The 23,605-nt window shown below is 48.0% G+C and overlaps 1 protein-coding gene across 1 annotated transcript in view; it reads right to left on the bottom strand.

The window, feature by feature from the left end:
* LOC138510183 (hippocampus abundant transcript-like protein 1) overlaps positions 1-23,605 on the bottom strand; it is a 1,300,033-nt gene that overhangs the window by 198,702 nt on the left and 1,077,726 nt on the right. The window contains exon 10 of the mRNA XM_069625669.1: positions 22,392-22,489. Within this exon, the coding sequence (XP_069481770.1) occupies positions 22,392-22,489 (98 nt within the window). The remainder of the gene's footprint in view (positions 1-22,391; positions 22,490-23,605) is intronic.

The following is a 23,605-nucleotide window of genomic DNA, read 5'->3' as shown; positions in this document are numbered from 1 at the left end:
GCACTGGTTCTATAGCACCTTTCTCTAGCCGGGTTAACATTTCCTGCACAAGGAGCGGATCTGGAACCCTCAAAGCGTGGCTCCCCCGTGGCTCCCCGGTGGATGGCTCTGAGGTCTCTGAATGAAGGGGAGGCAGTAACCTTGGGCTATGGTTTCCAATGCCCAATAATCCGAAGTAATGTCTTGCCATTCTTTCAGATGCCGAGATAGCCTGCCGCCCACTAGTCTTTCGTGACTCAAGACCTCAGAGAGGTTTTGAGGCCGCTGATGCAGTGGCTGATGGTAAGGATGCTCCTGCTTGAGCGGGCTTTGCACCTCTCCCGTGTCCACCACAAGGGAATCTTCTTTGGCCTCTTTGACCAGCCATTCTTCTAGCCCTTCCAAGGGAGGAGTAGTAGCGATAAGATCTACCCCTCCACGGCTGTCTACTGGGGCGAAAGGGCTGAGGCTGCCTAATAGCGGCACTTAAGGATTTGGCTGCTGCCTTTGAGGCCTGCAACTTCTCAAGGCTTTCGTCAGCCTTGTTGCCAAAAAGGTGAGATCCGTCAAAAGGCATGTTAAGGAGTCAACTGCACATTCGGGGCAAATCCCGACGTCCGCAACCACGCAAATCTGCGTATTAAGGTGCTTGTTGCCATGGCTCTGCTAATGCAGTCAGCAGAATCCAGACCAGACTGCAGAGACCCGCACATGGCTTCTCTTTGCTTTCTCTAACAATAGCCAAGAATCCGTCTTCCCCCCCCCACCCCCCCCCCTCGGGAATGTGCTCTGCCGCCATAGAAATACAGACTAAGAGTGAATGAGAATTTTGCTAAGGCACATGTGGAGTTGGCGGATTTAAGAGCTGTGCTCCCTGCAGAAAATACTTTCTTTGCCCATGCATCTACTCTCTTATCATCTCTATCTGGAGGGATAGTTGGATAAACTGCCTGCTTTGAAGTTGCTGTAGCTGCCTGTACCACCAAATTTTCTGGAGTGGGGTGTTTTGATAAGTAGTTGGGGTCACTACCTCATTATAGTGAGATTTTTGTTTACTGCCGGATTAGACTCAGACGTTTCCCAATTTGCTGCCACCCTTATTTGGAGAGCGATGTGAAATGGTGAGATGGGATCCATTTGCGGACCCTTAGCAAGGATCTACATTAGATCATCCTGCTCACAGGGGAGGGTAGGTCTTCTCCACCACAGGTAGTCTACAACTTTAGACATTGTCTATATGATGCATCTACGTGCTTGCCAGATTCAGGTCTACCAAATTCTAGCTCTGGTGAGGTGTCTACCCCACTGGCCGTTTGAAAATTGTCATAAAGATCTTTTAATGTAGCCTCATCTGAAATAAAACTTCCAGACACACTTGGTGTACCATATTGAAGGCCAAATGGTGCATCACTATCGGATGGCTCATTTTCCTCATAAATTGAAATGAGAGATTTGAAGTAACCCTTCCTTGGTAAAGGAATATATGTCTTGTCTGGAATAGGTATTGAAGGCTTAAGAAATTGTGAACTCGATGCTCGAGTCGTCGAAATCTTTACTGAAATCTTTTTTGGCTTCAATGGTGTCGAAGGTGCCATTGGTGTAAATGGCGCGGCTGGCGTCGATGGCGTGGCCGGCGTCAATGGCGTGGCCGGCGTCAATGGCGTGGCCGGCGTCAATGGCGTGGCCGGCGTCAATGGCGTGGCCGGCGTCGATGCCGCAGCTGGCATCAATGGTGCCACTGGTGTCGATGACATCAATCTCGACTTTTGCTTCGACTTACGGCTCGAAGGATCCTTCGATGATTTGTCATTGCGTCAATGGCTCTTGATGAGGATCTGGCCTTCGTCCCTGGCTAGAGGGCACACATGATTTGGCTTGAGCCCTCGAGGCTTTAGAAGGTGCAGTAGGAGCATGGCTTGCCCAGGGTTTTTGTCTCATATTTTTAGCATTTCTGACCTAAATGCTTCCCATTCGGCAGGTGTGGAGGCAAAATACCCCCTCAGTGGAAGTGTCTGACGACGAAGTCGAAGAAGGCAACCTGTGGTGCCTCTTTTTTCGATTTCCCTGACGACGATGAGGAGTGGTGGGAGCCACTCCTCGACCTGGATCTTTTAACCTTCTTCCTTCGAAGAGAGTTGCCTCTTGGCTCGTCCGAAGGTTTTTTCGATGGGGTAGTCAATAGGGATTTTTGTGGGTTTTACCTACCGCCAATTTCCCCTTTTGCTTTACAGTCATTGACTGGCATTTAGAGCAGGCCGAGGTCTTTCGCTCCACACCGAGACACCACAAACATACTTGGTGTTGGTCGGTTATCGACATCTCTGAGTCACAGTCCTGACACTTCTTGAACCTGGTTTTCGGGGTAGTTGGTGTCGAGGAAGAAGACCTCCCTGCGATAGAACAAAAGAAGCGTGCTGTAGTTTCTCGAAGTGTAAGCTTACGCTGAAAAACTGAACTGAAGCCAAAGGGCACTGCATGTGCTATATATACCTTTGATGACATCACCCTCGAGACGTAGGCCCTCGAGGGACATCGAGTCGACTAAATCGACGCACAGCACCCTCTGCCGAAAAAAATAAATTACGAAGCAGCTGAAGCTGGATATCTAATATCAAAGATGAGGAATACGTGGGAGGACAATTCATTTGAATTAGCCATTTCCAACACAATATTTTTATGGCTTTTGGGGATTGCAATTTGTGACCTGGGTATACCAGATAGTCACACATCCCCTCTATACTATAGTCTGTTTTTTAGGAAACAAAATGGTCTAGTCTTTTACCTTCCATGCGCCTCGGATATCACGGGTAGAAACGGTTCAGCTAACAAAGTATCATTTCGTAGTGCAAGAGATAAATCAGGAATTATGTCTTCCACTTCCTCAATGTTGGGTTTTACAACCGCTTCTATATCTGCTTCACCAGAACCCTGCGGTCCTCTCTCAGTTTGGTCACTATTGTGAACTTCTTTTGGTTTTGGGAACAGCGCCTTTTTCCAATATCCCTTGAGCTATTCTTTCTTCAGCTTTAACTTGGTATGCTTTCTTCCCATTATTCTGTACAAATATCTGGACATCTCCATAGTCAGGGTCAATCACTCAAGACAGTATGTCTACGCCATAGCGCGAGGCGAGGCCTGATTTAGAAAAGTCTTATATAAGTACCCTTTGGAGGAATAAGTCATTTGAGGCGGACAACTTTGTGAAGGTTTTTCATAAAATGCCATTTTGTTAAATTAAAAGGGCTTGATAAACGCCACCCTATCCCTACCCCAAAGAGGATTTCCCTGCCTATCAAAATAACTAAAAGAAACACAAAAACACAGTTATGTCAACCATAAACATAATAAGTGTTTCTCCTTGTAACCTTGTTAGACCACAAAAGCAACCCTATAGTATGTATAATATGTTGGCTAGAAGCCAATCGCATCATGCGACAAACATCACAATCCTAGAATCATCAATGTAACCAAAGGGCGTCCATTTTGTGAAATGTCGGCCATTTGCTTCTTCTATTCTGTCAAAATGCTTTGCAAATGTATTCTATGCTTTAGACCCGCACACCGTGCGAGGCCACGGCTTGAACACTGAAATACTAACACAGACAGGAATGTCAAACTGTACAGAAATACATTGTTTTTCTCTCTCACTAAGTCCTTGAAGTCGAGCAGAAGCTGGATCTAATCAGTAGTCCAGGTGCCTGTTTGTCTTGCAAGCGCTGTTGTAAAAGGCAGTTAAACAGGAATTATATTCTCCTAGCGGTGCTCCTTCACGGAGAGTGGTATTTTCTGCTTCAGAACGATCTGACCTTTAGCTCATGAGCCGAAACACACAGATAACGTAGTAAGGACTGTCTTCCTGCTAAGAACATGATATCCTTGCCGAGCCAGAGCTCCATGTTCCTCATAACAGAAAGCTGCCTATGTTTAGGCTGAATGAAGACTTGTCATAACGTGTCATAATTGTCAATAACTGAACCCTAGCCTGTATGACATGTGTGAGGGCGGGTCGAATTGCCTTAACAAAGGATAGGTCTAATGTATATATATTGTTGCTTGAGCACTGTTCTCTCTCTCGCATCTCACGGTATTTGGGAACACACGTCGTGAGGCACTGAGACCCAGTCGGCCGACTGAGAAACCTTTGAAATAAACCAGACTTGTTTGGAAAACGAACCTCGCGTCTGACGTGTCATGATAGTAAATGGTTATTGTGCCTTAGTTTCCATATGCAGTCTTTATGGCCTAGCAACCTGCGTAACATACTCTGTCCCCAGATTCAAAGCAGGAATTTCTGTTAACAGTTCAAAATTAGGAAATGTTCATTTTACAACAATGTTCTGGTGATAAGATTCTTCTTACAACAAAAAGTCTTTCACTTGGTCTTTCCAACTGTTCAAAAAGAACAATAAATATTTGGTTCTCCACTTTTAACAAAAGAGTTCAAACCAACTTCTTCAGAACCAAAACCACATTTACAGTTCCTTAATAGCAACATAAATAGTTTGTCAGGATGATTCTGCACTGATTCACAAAAATCATGTAGTGGTCTTGCCACTTCTTCTTCTCCATAGTCTTTAACCACACCATAGTACTTCATTAACTTCTTTCTGGTACACTCACCTGCCAGGTCTACTACTACAAAATCCCTTGCCCTGGTATACTTGCCTGCCAGAACTAAAAGCTAACTCTACTGCAAGTACTTCTGGGGTAAAGTTAATTTCTAACAGCTTAGTAAAGTCTTTTGACTTTCAACCACTTCAGTAATCAACACTTCTTCTAGAAAGACATTTAACACAATGGTGCTTTTTATGCCACATGAAAGGAAGATAATGCTCCTCTCCTCCTGAATGCTACCAGGAAAGCAGCTCTAGCCACACTTGTTTTCACACTATTACATCAATCAAATGCCGATAATGGCTTTTTAATCACACTTGCTCCTCTTTGCCCTAGACAAAGCTTGTTTGGGTCTTTGCCAACTATTGCCTCTTCCTTTCTGTGACAATAGAGGTTACTAGTGATCTGCTTCTTAACTGACAACTTTTAATTTTGGCAATATTTGTTGGTGTTAATGTCTTTCAATATTGCCCCCTCTTGGCTTTGGCAATGGCAGTTTATGTTATCTTTACAATTACAAGTATAACGTTGCTTGGACAAAAAGTTCTTACTCTGCCACTTCAGTTGTTTTACATTAGATTGGTCTGCCGCTTTAACTTCGGTACATTTGTTTGGTATTCAATGTTCTTAAAACAAGCTAGTGGGCGATAACAGATCGTTCCAGCTTCACATAAGATTAGTTCACTCAGCCAGTTCTGCATACAGGTCCGTTTGCTCCGCTGCCTTGATGACTTCTGCTTCCTTCACTTCCCGCTACAAGGTAAGAGTTCTTCCTGGTTCCCACGGCCCACGCAGATCGGGAAAGGAGCATTCCTCACTCCACAAGCGCTACCTGCCACCAGAGCACCTGTTGTTTGGGGAAAGCTTTAAAATGTAAAGCTTGTGGCTGCGCAACCTCTGCATTCAGAGTCATATAGAGTAGGACTGCTCAGGCATCTCGGCTTTCCTGCAACTGCAACGTGGACCTTCAACCATTACTCCACCTTCTGCTTCACCTTATGGCCTGCACCTGAGGGAGCCCATTCCCTCTTAGGTGTGGGCCATTAGAATCACTGAACTGCACCTTGGAGTCCAGTGCCTCAAAATCCCTCTGCCTCGTCCCAGTACTTTGGGTATTGTGAGGCTTGAAGTCCCCAATGTTCAAATTACCTTTTTTTCTACAGTCTCAACTTTACAATAGGCTATTAGGATTATAGGGTCTCTGGGGAAGTTATTAAAGGGGGTTTCCTATTCTTCCTGTCCTGATTCCCCCCTCGCCCATGTGATCTGCCCACAGAACACCACCCCCAGGGTCAGGATCAGGAAGCATCTGCCTTTCCCTGGCCACATGGGAAAGGCCCCAGGCCAGGTTTACTGGGAGAATCATCTATGATTTATCATATCAGCCAATCGCTCAGATAGGGATAGATGTGAATGCCTCCCCTCAGATTTGCTGCCACCACCGCCATCAATTTGGTGAAAGCCCTCAGGCAGAGCTGAGCTTAAATGGCAGAACCAGAAATTGAAGGTGAGAACTGCCAATGGCGAACCTCAGGGACCTCCTGTGCTTTGGATGGATAGGCACATGAAAGTAAGCATACTCAAGATCGAGTGACACCATCCAATAATGGAGCTGAAGGGCCTGGAGCAGACCTAACTCGAGTCCTGAGAAAAACGCACGTGAAATTCGCTGAGGCGACAGAACCGTTCAAAGCGTGCTGTGGAAAAACGGAACGGAGGCAAAGGGCGTGGTGCATGCTATTTATACCAGTGTCGAAGTCAGGGGTGAGAGCTGGATGGAAAACGCAGAGTCGACGATGCACGCACCCTCTGGTGTCTAAATATTTCCGAAGCTGCAAGCAGGGTATCGAAAATATCAAAGAGACTATCAATGATGAGGAACCCGTGGGAGGACATGATCCATTACAAACGTATGCTGACAGACGGTCAGGTGGTAAAATCTGTATGAAGGTCAAGGAATTCACATTAAATGTCTAACAGCGAAAGCATACATTTTCAAAATAGTTGGTGAAGGGTTATGCCTCCCTTACTGAGAGACGTTGTGCACCAGGACCCCCAACCGGCCCATAGAGCTGGGGTTTGCCCAATAGCACTTTAAGATGGAACAGCAGCACCCGTGAGATTGATGGGGATGCAGATTTGCACTCAAGCATCAAATCAATAATGACAACTCAACGGTTTGGCAAAGGGAGCCCATTTAATGACAAGTACAAAAAAACGGGGAGTCTGATGAATATCGGCGGATGCGTGATCTTCCCTCTCGCTTCACAACTCCAACGAACTTCATAAAAAATACATCATTTATACTAAAAACTCGTCATCACTGACGTTCAATGCTTAAAAAGTGGCATGCAATTTTATTGGTTCTAGGAAGGTAACTTTACTATAGGTAGTATATCTGTATATGGTAACGGAGTAAAGGGAATGGGTAAACACTGTCAGGTGGGACATCTAAGCCCTACCTTAAAAATGGCTACTGTGGACGTCACTAAAAGTACGACGTCCTATTGGTTCTACAAACTATAGAACCCTAGATTACTTGGTCCACTATGATTGGGTTGGCACCAGCCCCACTCATACTTTTCCACTTTGCTTAGCAGCACGCAGAATGCCCACCAGCTCACCCGGCCTTCCTCCGATTATCATTACAATCAATCATCACTTTAGTGGCCATGTGTCAATTATTTCACTGTGGTTGGCCTTGAGACTGCATCTCCTGTCCGGAAAAGTTTTGATATCTTCGCCTGGCCCACTGCCATGCTTAGGTGTGAAAGTCTCACTTCTTCTCGCTCGGCTGGTCACGTGATTCAGACACTGTGAAATCACCTTCTTCTCCATGTAAATCGTGTATTTGATTTTCGTTTTGCTCACCACCTCCCTTTAGCTTCTTATCATGACCGTTCTGAGCAGGCTATTTTGTTCCTTGCTTCATTGTTGCTACTGTTCATCTATTTTAGCTGATATGACCTTGGTTTTTCTGGCACGATTTGCCTCTGCTGAGTTTCGTTTCTGCCTTTTTTTCCTTGATTTGTTGAATATGAAGCTCTGCTCGTGTAGCCTTTAGTAACCTTTGGTTGGTTCTGCTTCTTGTGCATAGTGGAAGTAAACTTATATAGCATGCTTCTTTTGAGGTAGATATGTATAGGTGGTGCTTGCCGCACTCTATCTTTCTATCAAACATAGCAAGCAGCACGATTTCCTTAGTTTTCTTGCGGTTACAAGCATATCTACATGCGTAAACTGGTTGAACATCTTCGCATCTTCGACATGCTCACAGCATAAGCTTCTTACATTTGACATCATCCTTTCACTTTAGGTTCACGATGTCGCTTGTCCATGGCGTTTCGTCTCTTAACGTCATTCTCAGGTCATCATATCTTCTATATGAGAGTCAGTCTGGGTTCTTGTGACGTTACCATTCGTCTTCCATTAAGACCTTTTTGGCTTCTTCCGGGACTGTACTCTGATGAGATCGTTTCATTTCGTTTCATTTGTTGATATGGCTTTCTCAATGGGTACCGTACTGTCCATGTTTTCCTTGGTGTCGGTACTTCAATAGGTGATGTTCTTCTGATGGGTACTGGACAGAGCCCCACTGCGGCTCTCTGCTGGTTTATTTGCTCATCATACGTCACATACTTTGGCATGAACGTTCCTGGTACTTCAAAATGGACGGTTGGAGTGCGGGCCATACTTGGGACCTCCTCTACACTGTGAAAAAGGAACAAGTTACTTACCTGTAACTGTTGTTCTCCAGTATGGGTCTGGCATGGATTCACATGCTCATGAATATTCCCTGTCGTCAGGCTGGGAATCCTCGGTAAAGAAAAAATCAGTTTCAGTTTTGTTTCTGAACTGTCTCTCTACTATTAACCAATCACTGGTCTCTGGGTCATACTGCTCCCAGCCAATGACTGCCCTCTACCTAAGCCCCTCCTCTGGCAGCCATCTTCAGATTTGGTAGCACAAAGTGGCAGTAGGACCAAGAGAAGAGCCGCAGAGGGGTTGGAGGGAGGGTTCTCATGTGAATCCATGCTGGAGAACAACAGTTACAGGTAAGTAACTTGTTCCTTCTCCAGCATGGGGTCTGGCATGGATTCACATGCTCATGAATACAAGAATACATAGCAGTACACACATGCACAACCATGGGAGGGGGCAAGGCTCAACATTAAGCATTATAACAACTAAACATCAAGCATCTCTTACCTCCTCACCAGGATCACCTTCAAGTGAACAGGTTGCGCAGCACTGATTGGCCGACTCTGGACTCCCCCCTGGAATCCCGGTTGACGCAGTAGAATCTCGTGAAGGTGTGCGTCGACCTCCACGTAACAGCCCTGCAGATGTCCAGCAGGGGCACACCAGATAGGAACGCCGTAGTAGTAGCGATTGCTCTGGTCGAATTGGCTCTCAGACGGCCGGGCAACGGTCAGTTTGCCAACCAGCGACAGTGCATGATGCAGCCGGAGAGCCATCTGGAAATGGAAGCCTTTGAGAGGGCCTTCCCTTGGTTCACAGGGCCAAAGTTCACAAACAGCTGTGATGTCTTCTGAAAACTCTGCGTGCGGTCCATGTAGAAATTCAGCGCTCTAGCCACATCCAGCGAGTGCTAAGTCCTCTCAGCCGGCGACAAAGGCGACGGGAAGAAAACAGGTAACACCAAGGGCTCGTTGAGATGGAAGTCCGACGGCACCTTGGGCATGAAGGAGGGGTGCATCCTCAGCACTACCCTTGTCTCGTGGAATGTCAGATATGGAGGCTTACAGGAGAGGGCCTGGATCCCTCACACTCGTCGTGCGGAGCGGATGGCCACAAGAAAAGCTGTCTTCCACAAATGCAAGGGCTCGAATGGCGGACTCATGAGCCTGGTCAGCACTACGTTGAGCTCCCACGCCGGGCCTGGGGCTTTCACCGGTGGGAACGAGCGGCACAGTCCCTTCATGAACTCCTTCATCAGGCGATGAGACCACAGTGACGATCGCCCCGGAGTTCTGGTGTAGCAGGAGATAGCCGCCAGATGGATCTTGATGGAGGCATGTGCCAGCCCCGCCTTGGCCAGCGACAGCAAGTAAGGCAGCACTTGAGGGGCGGTGATCCATAGAGGGTTGCTCTTCTGTGCACGGAACCAGACAGAGAACCTCTTCCACTTATGTCCATAGCACTTAAGAGTTGAGGATGCCCTGGCCTTTGCAAGAACTTCCTTGCAGTCCGCTGGGATGTCGTAGCCTCCGAACTGTAGTGCTGCAGGAGCCAGGCCTGCAGGTTCAGTGATCCAGGGTCGTGATGTAGGATGGCGCCTCCTTCCCTGGCGAGAAGATCTGCATCCGTCGGCAGTTTGAATGGGGGGGACGGTGACATATCCAGAAGGTCTTGGAACCATATCTGCCTCGGCCACGCCGGTGCGACGAGGATCATCCTGCACCGGGACCGTCTGAGTTGACTGATGAGTCGCAGAAGCAAAGGCAACTGTGGGGAACGCATACAGGAACAGGCCGTCCCAAGGGAGGGAGAATGCATCGCCCATGTTCCCCGGCTGGGGAAACATGCTGGCGAACCTCTGTCACTTGGTGTTCGTTGTCGTTGCGAACAAATCGATCTGGGGGTTGCCCCACTGTCAGACTAGGAGACCCACTTGATCCTGCCGAAGCTCCCACTCGTGGCAAGAGCGCAGCTCCCTGCTGAGTGAGTCGGCGACTGTGTTTTTCACTCCTGCCAGATGAAAGGGTACCAGGAACATCCCCTGGGCGACGGCCCAGTGCCACAGATCCTGCGCTTCCTTGGATAGGGGTGGGGATCTGGTACCTCGCTGCTTCCGGATGTAGAACATTGTGGTGGTGTTGTCGGTGAAGACCTGTACCACTTTGCCCTTGAGGGATGGAAGGAATGACCTTAGGGTCCAGAACACAGCCCGGAGCTCCAGGACGTTTATGTGCAGGGACCTCTCCTCCGGAAGCCAAAGGCCTCTTGCGTGGAGATCTCCAGTGTGTGCTCCCCATCCCTCCAGGGAGGCGTCTGTCGTCACAGTTTCCTGGTGCGCTGGGGTCTGGAAGTCCATGCCCGCCGCGAGATGCGCGCGGGTGCCCCACCACCGGATCGCTTGACGGAAAGACTTGTTGAGTGGGATCTTGTCTTCGAAGCTTCCCGCTGCTTGCATCCAACGGACATCGAGAAACTCCTGCAGTGGCCGCATCCGCCACCTGCACAGACGCACGAGGTAGATGCACGATGACATTATGCCTAGCAGGGACTTGATGGACCTCACCCTGTCCACTTCCATGGTCAACAGCCGTTGTACCTTGCCTAGGATGGCCCTCGTCCTTTCCTCCGACGGTGAAGCCTACTGCGCCACTGTGTCAAGTCTGGCTCCCAGGAACAGGGCGTCCTGCGATGGTACCAAGTGAGACTTCGCAAAGTTGATAGAGAATCCCAGCTCGGTGAGCAGGTGGACGGTCTTTGCTGTGTGGTCGACAGCGAGTTCTCTCGACTTTGATCGGATGAGCCAATCGTCCAGGTAGGGGTATACGTCGATCCCCTGCAGGCGCAGGCATACCGCTACCGGTGCCAGGCACTTCGTAAAGACCCTTGGAGCCGACTTCAACCCGAAGGACAGGGCCTTGAACTGGTAGTGCTGCCCTTGGACCACGAAATGTAGGAACTTTTGATGTCCTTTGTGTATGGGGATGTGAAAGTAAGCATCCTCCAACGACGATAGAAAGTCGCCTTCCTCCAGCTGTCCCAGCATGTGCTGAAGGGTAACCATCCAGAACTTCTGTGCTTTGATGTATTTGTTTAGGTGTCAAAGGTCCAGGATGGGCCGCCAGCCGCCAGTCTGTTTTCGGACGATGAAAGAACCGCGAGTATACTCCAGAGTCCCGGAGCCTCTTTGGGACGTGTTCTATCATGCCCTTTCTCAGCATGGCTCATACCTCTAAAAGCAGCTGTGGAATGTGGGTTTCTTTCCTGGCCACAGGTGGGAAACGGGGGCACTTCCTTTGGAACTCCAGAGTGTGCCCATGGGCCAGGGCATCCAGCACCCAACTGTCATTGGAGATGGACTCCCACACGCCGACGAAGTTCGCCAGCCGGCCTCCCATCGGGGTGCTTAGGTGGGGGCCGACGTCACGGCCGGTTCAGTCCTGCTTTGCCATGGCCTTGCCACCCTGGGCTCCTTGGCAACAACGACAGTATCCAGCGGCCTTGCTGCAGCCTCTGTAAGCTTCCTGCGACAAGGAACGGCAGCTTGGCGGTACGTTGATGAACTGCCACCGAATCCTTTGGAGGCACCTTGGAATTTGTCTCCGGAGGTCTGAAAGGAACTTCTTGTCCAGGATAGCTTTGACGCCAGCCAGCTCATCCTCGGAGGAGGTATCCGAGTCTGTTAGGGTCACCGTGTCCCCCCCTCTTTCTCGACCCAGGGTTTCACAGGGGTCTTCTCGATAGGCTGGAAAGATAATTCCATCTGGGGTGGCAGGGAAACTCTAGGCCCGGAGACCGTTTCCACTGGGGTAGCCTCCGCTGGCTTAGCCAGGGCCGCCACAACTCCTTCAATCGAGGCCTTAGCCCGGTGAATCAGGGCCTTCACGACCCTGGGCGCGTCTGAGGCCTTCACCTTAGGGGGAGGGTCACCGCCTCGCCCGTCCTTGGCTTTCTCTGTCGGGATCGACCGGGGCTTCTCCCGAAGCTTACCCAGGTTCTCTGACTTCCTTTTCACCGAGCCAGAGCGTTGGCTCGTGGATGATGGCGTCTGTGACATCGCGTCCTGCCTAGCAGCCGAGGAGCCTGAACCAACGGCGCGCTGGGTACCCGCGGACTCGCAGTGCTTTGCCTTTTGTTGGGCCCCCGTCGCCGGAGCACCCTCAAAGGTCTTAGAAGACCGCTCGGACGACTTCTTCTCACCTGCTGCTGGGCTCTTCGCCGCCAGCTAGTCAGAGAGTCATTTACGACGGTCCTTCTCCACGTGCGACTTGTCGGCGTGTAGGCAGTAGAGGCACCGGGAGTTCTCGTCCTCCTTAAAGACGTTCTGCAGTCCACATCCTGGGCAGTTCCTAAACAGTTTGGATCCAGTAGGCGTCTAATCGCCATTGTCCTGGGCCATGTCCAAAACGGGGTAGGCCTTAAAGGTCTTCGGGAATCCTCCAAGAAGTGTGATTCGATGGAAGTACGCCCTTGAGGGGGCGTAGAAATTTCCGAAACGGGTCCCCATTGATCGGAAGAAGAAGAATCAGTGGAGCTTGAGGCTCGAATTGACCAAAAAAATAAGAGCAAACTCTTCTAAAAAACGCAATACGCAGTAAAAGCAACGAGGACTCCCAACACTTGAACGTGCAGTAAAAATCTGAGATGGCTGCCAGAGGAAGGGCTTAGGTAGAGGGCAGTCATTGGCTGGGGGCAGTATGACCCAGAGAGCAGTGATTGGTTAATATTAGAAAGACAGTTCAGAAACTGAAACTGATTTTTTCTTTACCGAGGATTCCCAGCCTGAGGACGGGGAATATTCATGAGCATGTGAATCCATGCCAGACCCCATGCTGGAGAAATACCCAATAACGAAAGCATAGATGTGAATCCCCCAACAATTTTAAGAATTGAAAAATGTTGTGAAATTGAGAAACGCCCTCTCCATAAAACCATGAAAGATTGTGTGTAAGCAGATTCTGAAAGATGCTTATAAAACACTGTCCAATGGATTTTAAAAAGTCACAATGAGCTGCACGTTAAACAGATAAAATGTGGTATGATCATAAGAAATTAAAGAGGGACATCTGCCTGCAACACCCATTCTCAAATATCCTTGCAGGCCCCTCAAATGTAGGTATAAGCTACTTTGTAAAAACCTTCTTGAGAATGTGCATCTTATGCTGTCAGAGCCCGCAAACAATGTTGCACAGGCTTATTCGTGCTGGCAACAGCTGTATCAAGACATCTCACAAAACATCCCATGGCTCAAATTCACAGAAGGGCCCCGCAATCCCTTTAAATAATAATCTATTTCTCGCTGTAGCGTTAATATACTCATTTCAGATGATTTAATGGACTCCCCTAGTGAACACAATGACATTGAAAAAGCGTCTACTCAATATGTACATCACAGAAATACCAGTGTACTTTATAGCGTTCAGAATGTGTTTTGCCAGAGAAAGAGCTCTTGCACGATCGCTCTGAATACTAAATATGTTTGTCAAAAATCCTTGTGAAAAGCTCCAACTGAATGTTAGCCAGATAGGTGTACCCAGTGGGGCTAATTTCTTTTCAGAAGCCTTTGATAATGCCACAAGTGAAGCATATGGTTACCGCTTTGTAGATTTCAATGGCTCAAACACTGAGTATTATAGATTGAAGGCCAGATATTTCTCTCCCAAGTTGCCTGTAGCCTTTACTAAACAAAAACGTCCCTAATGCATATGTAAAGAGACATTAATGCATTTGATACCCCATTCAGTAGACTCTTAAGGATATTGGTCTTTTCAACCACTGAGCAAAATGAAAGCTCTACGCTGCTTTGGATGATTTAATAGCAGCCATCTCTAAGATTGCCCTGAACACCTTGCAACGTAATGGTTCCATTAAGCGCTCAACAAATACCTGCACTTAAAAAGAAAGGCACACTTATTAAGAAGTTGAGCAATAAAGGAATATCTATTAAAACAAAGAAGAGTCTGGTCAAGCAGTATTGTGGGTTTATAGGATCCTTAATGAGATTGGCGATCGCCCTTCTCATCGATATACTTGTGAATCGGTGATGTGCTATGCAGAGAAGATGTACCTTGTTCCTAAACACCAACTTAACCAATTACGGGATCTCCCAGGTGATGGACCCGACATCGGAAAACTGCTACAGATGTACTGGACTTTGAGATGAGAGCCGCTCTACATAGGGACGATTTACATCCCCATGAGAAGGCTAAGCTTTCTTCTGTTATTCTCCAAAAGTACCTGACCTTTGTACACCAGGGCAAAACGGAGAAAGACGTCCTAACATTATTTATGCCAGAGGGCCATGGGAACCTTCATCAACACCCATTTCTCTAGCTGTTGAAATCATGGACTATGTTAACCCCCTTTACAAAAAGAAAGCGGAATTGCTACACAGAGAAAACAACGATTCAGCGTTTATTAGGACATTTGAAGACCGTATGAGGCACCTTTTGTTGCCGTTATATAGATTTGCATATCGTTAAAGGAGCCCCTGCGGCGCGCTATCCCCGTGTCGCATGCCCAGCACATCAGGGGTTCGCTGAGCGCCATGGGGCTCGCAGCAGGCGAGTGGCAGAGTAAGCCTCCTAGCAGGCCCCCACTATTGTGGGGGCAGAGTCAGGCGCGCATGAGCGCAGACCCCCTCCTTCGCGGAGGCGGAGTCAGTGTCATGATCTCTGCTTCCAAAAGATCAGGACTTGCCCGACTCCCTTGGAAGCAGACCCATAACCCCGGTTCCGAGTGCCAGCCAGTCCCAATTGGGACCTTTTGGACCCTGTCCTGGCGCCAGTGGCACCAGGCTCATAAAGATGTCCAGTCCCAGCGCTGGAAGCGCCGGGCTCATAATGCTTGGGTGGACTTACCTGCAGCAGACCATGCTGCTTACTTACCTGCCAGTTGAACCCCGGATCCTCTTCTGTTTGGGACTACTTTTCCTGTTGGGTGGGGCAGGACCCACTCCCTAGGTTCAGAACACTGGAACTCTTCTGGAAAGCAGGAACTCTTTTCTTACCTAGGCGTGGCTGTGGAAGGAGACACCTAAGCACTACAGGAGGCTATTTAAACCACACCCGATGGATGAATCTTGCTTTGTGTTATTCTGCATTCTCTGCAGCAGAACGCTCATCGTGTCTTCTGCTTCTGATCCTGGGCCTAAGGAAACAAAGGCTTACCATCCTGGAATCCAGTCTTCAGCAGCACCTGTAAAGACAAAGAAAGAACAGGTTAGCACTACGGTCTTCAGTGGCAGCGCATCTCTTACCTGGTCCATCGGCTGTCACCAACGCCTCGCGCTGCATTCCGGCATCTGAAAGACAAAGGCTTACCTACTCTTCGCATGTTCCGGAGGTCTTCGCACTGCATTCCGGCATCTGAAAGACAAAAGCTTACCAGCTCTTTGCACGCTCCGGAGGCCTTCCGCGCTGCATCCCGCATCTGAAAGACAAAAGAAGGTGCATTTAAAGACATTGGGCAACTTTATTACTCACGTGCCATTACTCCTTCCCACGCCGAATCCAGTGGGTATTCCAGCACCCTTCAGCTTCTCTAAAGCTCCGAACTTGTACCTGCAAGATAAAAGGGACAGTTAGTGCGCATCGTGAAGCAGGCTACAAGCGCTTACCTACGTGCTTCCAGGCGCTTCTATTCCTCACGCGGGTTCGATCCTCAACTCTCATCAGCCCGCCATCCGCCATCGCCGGAACTCTGCAAAACAAGAGATATCATTACAAAAGACTTTTAAGACATTTGAAGCGCCCAGAACTTACCGTTCGTGCAGTTAACGACGGACAGCAGTCCTCTGAGGTCAAGAGGCCTGCACCCTTATCCAGTGAAGGAACTGGTTACGGCACCCTGCCCCGAGGCAGATGGAGAGCTCGGCGTTCACTTACCTAAGGTGAGGGCGTTAACCTTTGGGGTTCTACAGGAGAAGAGAAAGGGAAGAGGAGAGAGGCACCCAATAACCCCAGTTCATTAATCCCATATTTTCTATCTGCAGACATCTTACTCTTCGAGTCAGACATACAGTGCACAGAGGTCCAGCCCAAAGAGCCAACCGTGTGTTACACATCACCTTTGAAGATACGGCATTCACCCAGTCAAGACCGGCGCCTCTGCGGGAATCAGGTGAGCGTTACAGTCAGGCGCCGAAGAGCCCCACAGTAAGCCCTCAGAGAGCTTTGGAGGCAGAGCGCCCCAGCCCCCACCCTCGCGTGGGCGGAGCCGGCCTCAGTGTGTTCGCGCTGCGTCGCATTTACTCTGCGACGCGGCCCCAAACACATCAAACGATCGCACAAGGCTTTACAGTAGCAAGTATCATATAGTGTGTAAAGATTTACAGAGCGCAGTCAACGCACGGAACGGAGAGGGAGGCCCTCTCCACGAGATTATAAAAGCACCGCCTCACGAAGAAGGAGGCTGAGAGGAGCACTGCACATCAGCAGGCCAAACCCTTCCAACATATAGAGGCAGCTGGCGAGCACTAAAAGGAAGAACATAAGCCACCACAGGCAGATAGAACTGTATAAAAGTCTGGTGCAGCCACAAAAAAAAAAAAAAAAAAAATCTAAGATTTATATCAGAGACATCTACTAGGAAGTGGGCAGCAAGGACACCTGTCAACGGGTATTAAGGCACACAGTACACCCTGAACATGTCTGAATTCGAATGGAGCGAGGAGGAGCAGTCACTAGTCTTGGCCGCCAGCTTCAAGGAGGTGCTGGGGAATTCCCTAGCACATGCAGTGGCACAGGGGGTCAGACCCCTACAAGAAAGGCTGGAGACCTAAAGACCTAAGAAGCAGTGCTTCACCAGCCTAAAGAGAGCACCACGAGGACAAACAGCTTGCCCATTGAACCGTCTGGAACAGGGTCTAAGGGGAGTATTCAGGCCCGCAAGAGGAAAGCCTCTGCAGACCCCCCAGGGCCCTATGGAAGGGGCGAAAGACAAGGCCCCGGAGGTCGCCGACGCCTTCGCAAAGCTTAAAGAGGCCCATTTGCAGCGTCAGGCAGTGCCGGACCTCACGACCCCCACTCCTGGGGAATACAATGAAGGAGGAGAAGACCTAGGCTCGGAAGAGGAGCCAACGAAAGGGGACATCTCCCCTCAAGAGTCGAAACAGCCAGTCAAAGAGGAATGGGCAAAGCCCAGCGGGGGAAAGAGAACCCGCAAGGAGAAACACCTTGAAGAGGAGCAAGACAACATGTTTGATCCGGAGAGCATCCGTAATCCGAGATCCTCCGACTGGCAGCCGTCCGCAAGAGTAGCTCAATATATGACAGCAAAGCTGAGAAAAGCCTTAGACAAGGAAGTTAGACAGCACCTCTGAGCAGAATGCCCTCGCCCAGACCTGCCAGGGAAAGTGGCAGAGACCCCCGAACTGGACCACAAGATGCTGACCTTTGTTTCTAAAACCAGCAAAGACCCTCGGAAAGGTATAGACAGGTCATGGAAGAGTTGCCAGGAGAAAGTGCTGACCTGGCTGGCCCTCTCGCTAAAATCATGGACTTGGCAGAAAGAGCGAGAGACACGGGGGAGAAAGTGGACCCAGATGCCCTAGCAAGTTGGGCCCAAAGAGCCGTTTGTCTTTTGGGGAACGCGAATTGCGCGATAGCATCAGAGAGAAGGAGAGGGCTATTGCTAAAAATAGACTCGAGGCTCAGTGACCTGGCATCCTATGAAGCTGGGGAAGCAGCTCAGGGCCTCCTATTCGGAGAAACTTTCGGAAAGGAAATGGGCCGCTTTGTGGGCACTTGCACTTCACTGGAGAAAGCTCAGGCATCCATTCGAAAGATCTTCCCACAGAGTTTTTGCCGGGACCGGTCGTTACATGGGTCGCACGACCGGTCGCCAACAACGAGGGAGAAGACCCCCCCCAATCAGAGAGCCCAATACTGGGAGAACAGGCAGCAGGATACGTTCTTCCCAGCCAGAGGCTGTAACACCAGAGGGTGCAGAGGCAGAGGTTTCGGACGGGGATAAGGAATTACACCAGATAAGGGCGATAATCTACCCACCAGTTGGAGGGAGGACCAGTATGTTTTGGGAAAACTGACGCACGCTTTCCAGCAATGCCTGGATTTTGCAAACCGTCAGAGGTCTGCAGATAGAATTTATGCAGACACCAGTGCAGTTTTGAATACCTAAGCGCACATGCCTAGCGATAGTAGAGCAAGAATCCCTGAATATCGAATTATCGCTACTAGCGAAGAAAAGAGCCATAGAAAGGTGCCCGGTTGCCCCGAGTTTTATAAGCAACATGTTTCTTGTTCACAGGAAGGAGTAGTTACGTCCAGTAATAAACCTAAAAGAGTTGAACGGATGGGTAGTCTACCATCATTTCAAGATGGAAGGGATCCACCAGCGCAGAGATTCCCTGAGAGAGGGAGACTGGCTGACCAGGCTAGACTTAAAGGACGCCTACCTGACGATTCCAGTGCAGAAGCAGTTCAAGAGATTCTTAGCTTTTCACTGGAAGAAACAGCTCTGGCAATTCAAGACGATGCCCTTCGGGCTTGCGTCAGCACCTTGGGCTTTCACCAAATTGATGAAACCCGTAGCAGCAGCTATCTGAGAGAAAGGCATAAGATTGATAATATATCTAGACTACCTCTTGCTTCTAGCAGAGGATCGAGGAACATTAGAATACCAGAAAAAGTGGGTTCTAGATCTATTGCAGTCCCTAGGTTTTCTAGTGAACATAGAGAAGTCAGATACCAAGCCAGCGCAGAGACTAGATTTCCTCGGCTTCGTGTTAGACACGAGAAAAGCCACGTTAGAACTTCCAGCAAGGAAGATCCGAGATATCAAGAGAGAGATCAGGATGTGTCTGAGGAAGAAAGTAATTTCACTGAGAGTCCTAGCGAGGATAGTGGGCCTCCTAGCGGCCTCTATACAAGCCATTTTTCCTGGTCCCTTACGCTATCGAGCCTTACAAAGGTTGAAGATAAAGCACCTCCAGCAAGGACTGAAATACCTTCATTCGGTACCATTGGACCAGGAGTCTGTTGTAGAACTGGAATGGTGGTTGCAGAATATGGATGCCTGGAATGGGGGTGCCATATTCGGAGACTGTCCAGGCCTGATCATAGAGTCAGACGCCAGTCGTTTAGGCTGGGGAGCACGGTGCAGGGAGTTGCAAACAGGAGGAAAATGGAGCGAAGAAGAACTGAACTTACACATAAACTGTCTAGAACTTCTGGCAGGCTCCTTCGCGATAAAGACTTTCGCGAGAGACAAAGTGAAGTCGTGCGTACTGCTGAAGATGGACATCTCAGCAGTACGTTACATAAACCACTTAGGCGGAACAAAATCCAGGATGCTAGCGGAGCTAGCGAATGATTTTTGGCACTATTGCCTGCAGACAGGGACATCAGTGACCGCGGAATACTTGCCCGGAGTACTGAACGTAGTAGCGGACTGGAATTCCTGATACCTCACAGACTCCAGCGACTGGGGGTTGGATCCAGCATTATTCCAGATATTAGATCAAAAGGTGGGGTCCGATCCATACAGACCTGTTTATGTCTCGCCTCAACACGCAGACACCCAGCTACTTCAGCTGGAGGCTAGACCCAGACGCAAGCGGTACAGACGCATTCCTGCAGGATTGGGCGGTAGGGCTCCATTACACATTTCCCCCTTTCATGATGCTGAGCAGAGTGCTAGCAAAATGTTGGAGGGAGAGAGCAGAGCTGGTACTAGTAGCACATTTGTGGAAATCACAAGCATGGTTACAGACGCTGATGGAACACTTGATAGGCCTGCCGAGAGTCCTCACTGAAGGAGAGCGACTGCTCACGGACCCAGCTGGGCAGTGTCATCTTCCGAGAGTGAGAGGGACACTCCCGCTCATCGCGTGCAGGATATCAGGAATTGATGGGAACTGCCAGGCATTTCGATGCAAGCTGAAAGTATCATTGCAGAATCCTGGGCTCCATCGACTAGGAGGAGCTACGACGCGGCTTGGGACAAGTGGACTAGCTGGTGTAGAGGAGAGATATTCATCCCATTTCAGCACCTGGAGTAGCGATACTGAATTTCCTAGCACAGCTCTTGCACGACGGGAAAGCATTCCGCACCATAGGAGTGTACAGATCAGCGATCTCAGAGGGGCACCTACCGATCGAGGGAGTCCCAGCAGGTGAACACCCAGCAGTTAGTAGGCTCATCAAAGGAGCTAGATTTAAAGCACTGCCGGAACCTAAATACAAGGTCCTATGGGACGTGACAATAGTGCTACGGCTATTATAGAGCTGACCAGCAAACAGATATCTATCTCTCAAGCAGCTGTCATGCAAACTAGTGATGCTGCTCTGTCTCATATCTTGTAAACGAGTATCGGATATCAAAGCACTAGAGATCAATAGGAGGACATTCGGGCCGGAAGGAGTGACCTTTGTAGTAGTACAAAGGACTAGGACAGGCACTTCCACAGTGCACTACACATATTTTCCGAATAACATCAAATGGTGTGTAGCAAACTGCATCAAGGAGTACGAGGCTAGAACAGCAGAGAATAGAGCAGCGAGTACGATCCAATTGCTAATAGCGCGTAGGAAGCCTTTCCATGCTATAAAGACAGCTACCATCGCGAAATGGGTCAGGGAGATAATGCAAGCAGCAGGGATTGATTTACAGAAGTATGGGGACCACTCCATAAGAGGACCGATGGCGTCCAAAGCATATACAACAGGAGTACCCCTACAAGACATTATGCCAGCTGCAGACTGGGCAAATGATCGCACCTTTAGGGAATTTTACTTTAAGCCCGCTGAGAGTATAGTGGCTACCGTGTTGGGACAGCTTTAAACAAGCATAATGCTCACCTCCAGTCTTCCCATAGAATAAAAACGACCCCTGCTAACTGCGCAGGGAGTATTCATTCTATTAAAGACTAGGAGGCAAGCATTAGTTCCCACACATGTTATTGTTAATCATATATTCTGTATGTATGTTTCGTGAAGATATGATAAAGCTAGACACCACCCTGATACTCTGTTTATTTTCCTTAGGGGAAGAGCAGAAGAATAGTTGAGCGAAGTGGCTAGTAAGGAGAAGGCGAGAGCACAGCCAGAGGAATTGGCACCCAGTTGGTGTGGAAGAAGTCTTCGCTCTGTTGGCGGGACGAAAAGTTAATGGTTAAAGGACATTGAGAGCGTAAAAGAGAGGAGCAGCTCAGGGACAGGAAGTGGTCATAGCTGAGCTGCAGTATGAAGGACTACAGAGACTATGGGATATGTAGTTCAAAAGTGGGAAAGTCACTTAGGACATTTCAAAGTTGTTGTTTTGGTCATAGTTTGTTGAAACTGCTGAAGAGTAGTAATAAATGAAGTTGAAGCATAATGCTCGCCTCTGAGTCTTTAATAGAATTAATACTCCCCGCGCAGTTAGGAGGGGTAATTTTAATTGTTTTACATCAACTCAAGTTTTATTTCGATTGATATAATTAAACATTCCTTTATTTATGTGTTTTGATTAGGCTAACAACTCTATCAGAGACTTGCCCAGAGCCTTGTGAACATTCCCTGTACATATTCTTCTGCCCCCTCATCTGACAAATCATCCTTAGTTTTCACTTCTACTCCTTATGGGCAATTTAAACCTTGTTTTATTAATGTTTGCCTCGCGAGTGCTTTCTTAATGCCCTGTTACAGCTCACTGTTTAAAGATATCCAGCACCAGCTGATCCTGGAAACATTTTAAAAAAAGAAACCAATTTGCGAGGTTAAAAAAAGTATAGCTGCGAAAGATACCCTGTTTCTTATGAAGATTGTTTTTGAATAAAAATCCTAGTCAACCTATTAAAACTGCCTCCGTACTGTGTAAAGGTCTATGACAGACAACAGCGACGCTGCAGTCCAATCTGATGTTTGGACTGGGACTTCCGTCTTGTGCTCCCTGTATGCAGGAACACTCTGATTCCATCAACCCCACACCCACAGGATGCCTCTGATTTATGATTAAAAAAAGATATGTAATTGAAAAAACATAATATATAAGGCATATTTTTGGCACATGAAAAGTAGGTGAAAGAAAACTTCAAAAAGCAAGAACATGCAAGAGGCGGTAATGAAATGTTGGGATTTGAAAATCTTCGAACTCACCTTGTTGATCAGGCTCTGCATTTCGAGACACCAGGGCACTGACTGCCGGGAAAGTAATACTGGACATCGATGCTACAGCACCTGCCGTCCACATCATCCTGACAAAAATAGATCAGGCATTCTTAATTAATATTCAGAAAACAGGTTGCACCATGGAAATACATTGATGTGCATATGAACAATATACAGACAGTAGATCTGCAGAACCCTAAAAGCGCCTGCCTACCATCACCTCAACGTGAACCCACCAACATAGCTGAAGGATAGAATACCACTGCCCCCTCAACTTAATGGTTTGGATACATTATTTATAAAACTCCATTAACATCTGACTATAGTGGGTCACTTCTGAAGGAGAGTAAATACATGCAATGTCTGTCATATTTATTTAAACATGATTTTCAAAAAAAGACATAATTAAACTTTAGAGATTGAAGCTGCCAATTCATGATGTTTGTAATCTAGCTTTGTCAAATCCACATTTTCTGCTATCTGAAAACAGTTTGATGGGTCTCCTTATGCAATTTATCACAACTGCTATGGGCCCTAAACCTTTCACGAAGGTATTGTTTAAATCTTGTGAAAGTTTCACATTTTCAGAACGCTTGTACAAAAACAGTCATTGACAGTTGATTTCCTATGTCATTGTATGCAGGATGAAGATCTGTCTGAAATTGTTCTCAATACAATCTTACCGTTTCCTGCTATCAATCACTCCCAGAGACGTGATAATCCAATGAAATTAATTAATCATGATGCACACCTGCCTTCAGGTTCACATTTTTATTTTTGCCGAATAGGTGTCACTTTAGCAACGCAATAATGAGCCCAGAGTAGTGTTATTTCATGTTGTACAGCAGAGTGACACTATTATGGCATTTGAAGACAATCTATTGGTACTGTTATTCATTACTTGTTACTTTACATGTATGTGTGTTAACAGGGTGCGTAAGCAGTTGGATATCTCCAATAGTTGCTACATTACTTCTATGGAGACTGCCCTGAGGTGGTAGCGGTGGTATACATCAACTAAAATATCTTCCTGTACTGCTGTCACAGATATTTTCAGTATGTTTTAAGTTTGTGGGTAGGAATTGACAGTGGGCGATTATGTGAGCGACAAACATGACGTTGCCACAAACATCACAAGCAGTAATGTTATGAAAGCACTGACATTGTTGCAGATGAACAAAGTTTTAACATTTGTTTAGGTG

Source organism: Ambystoma mexicanum, chromosome 6p, assembly GCF_040938575.1.
Source record: "Ambystoma mexicanum isolate Mex_15411 chromosome 6p, UKY_AmexF1_1, whole genome shotgun sequence".
Taxonomy (NCBI): Eukaryota; Metazoa; Chordata; class Amphibia; order Caudata; family Ambystomatidae; genus Ambystoma; species Ambystoma mexicanum.
Note: the sequence above shows the minus strand (reverse complement) of the source record. Positions and strands in the feature narration are given on the sequence as shown.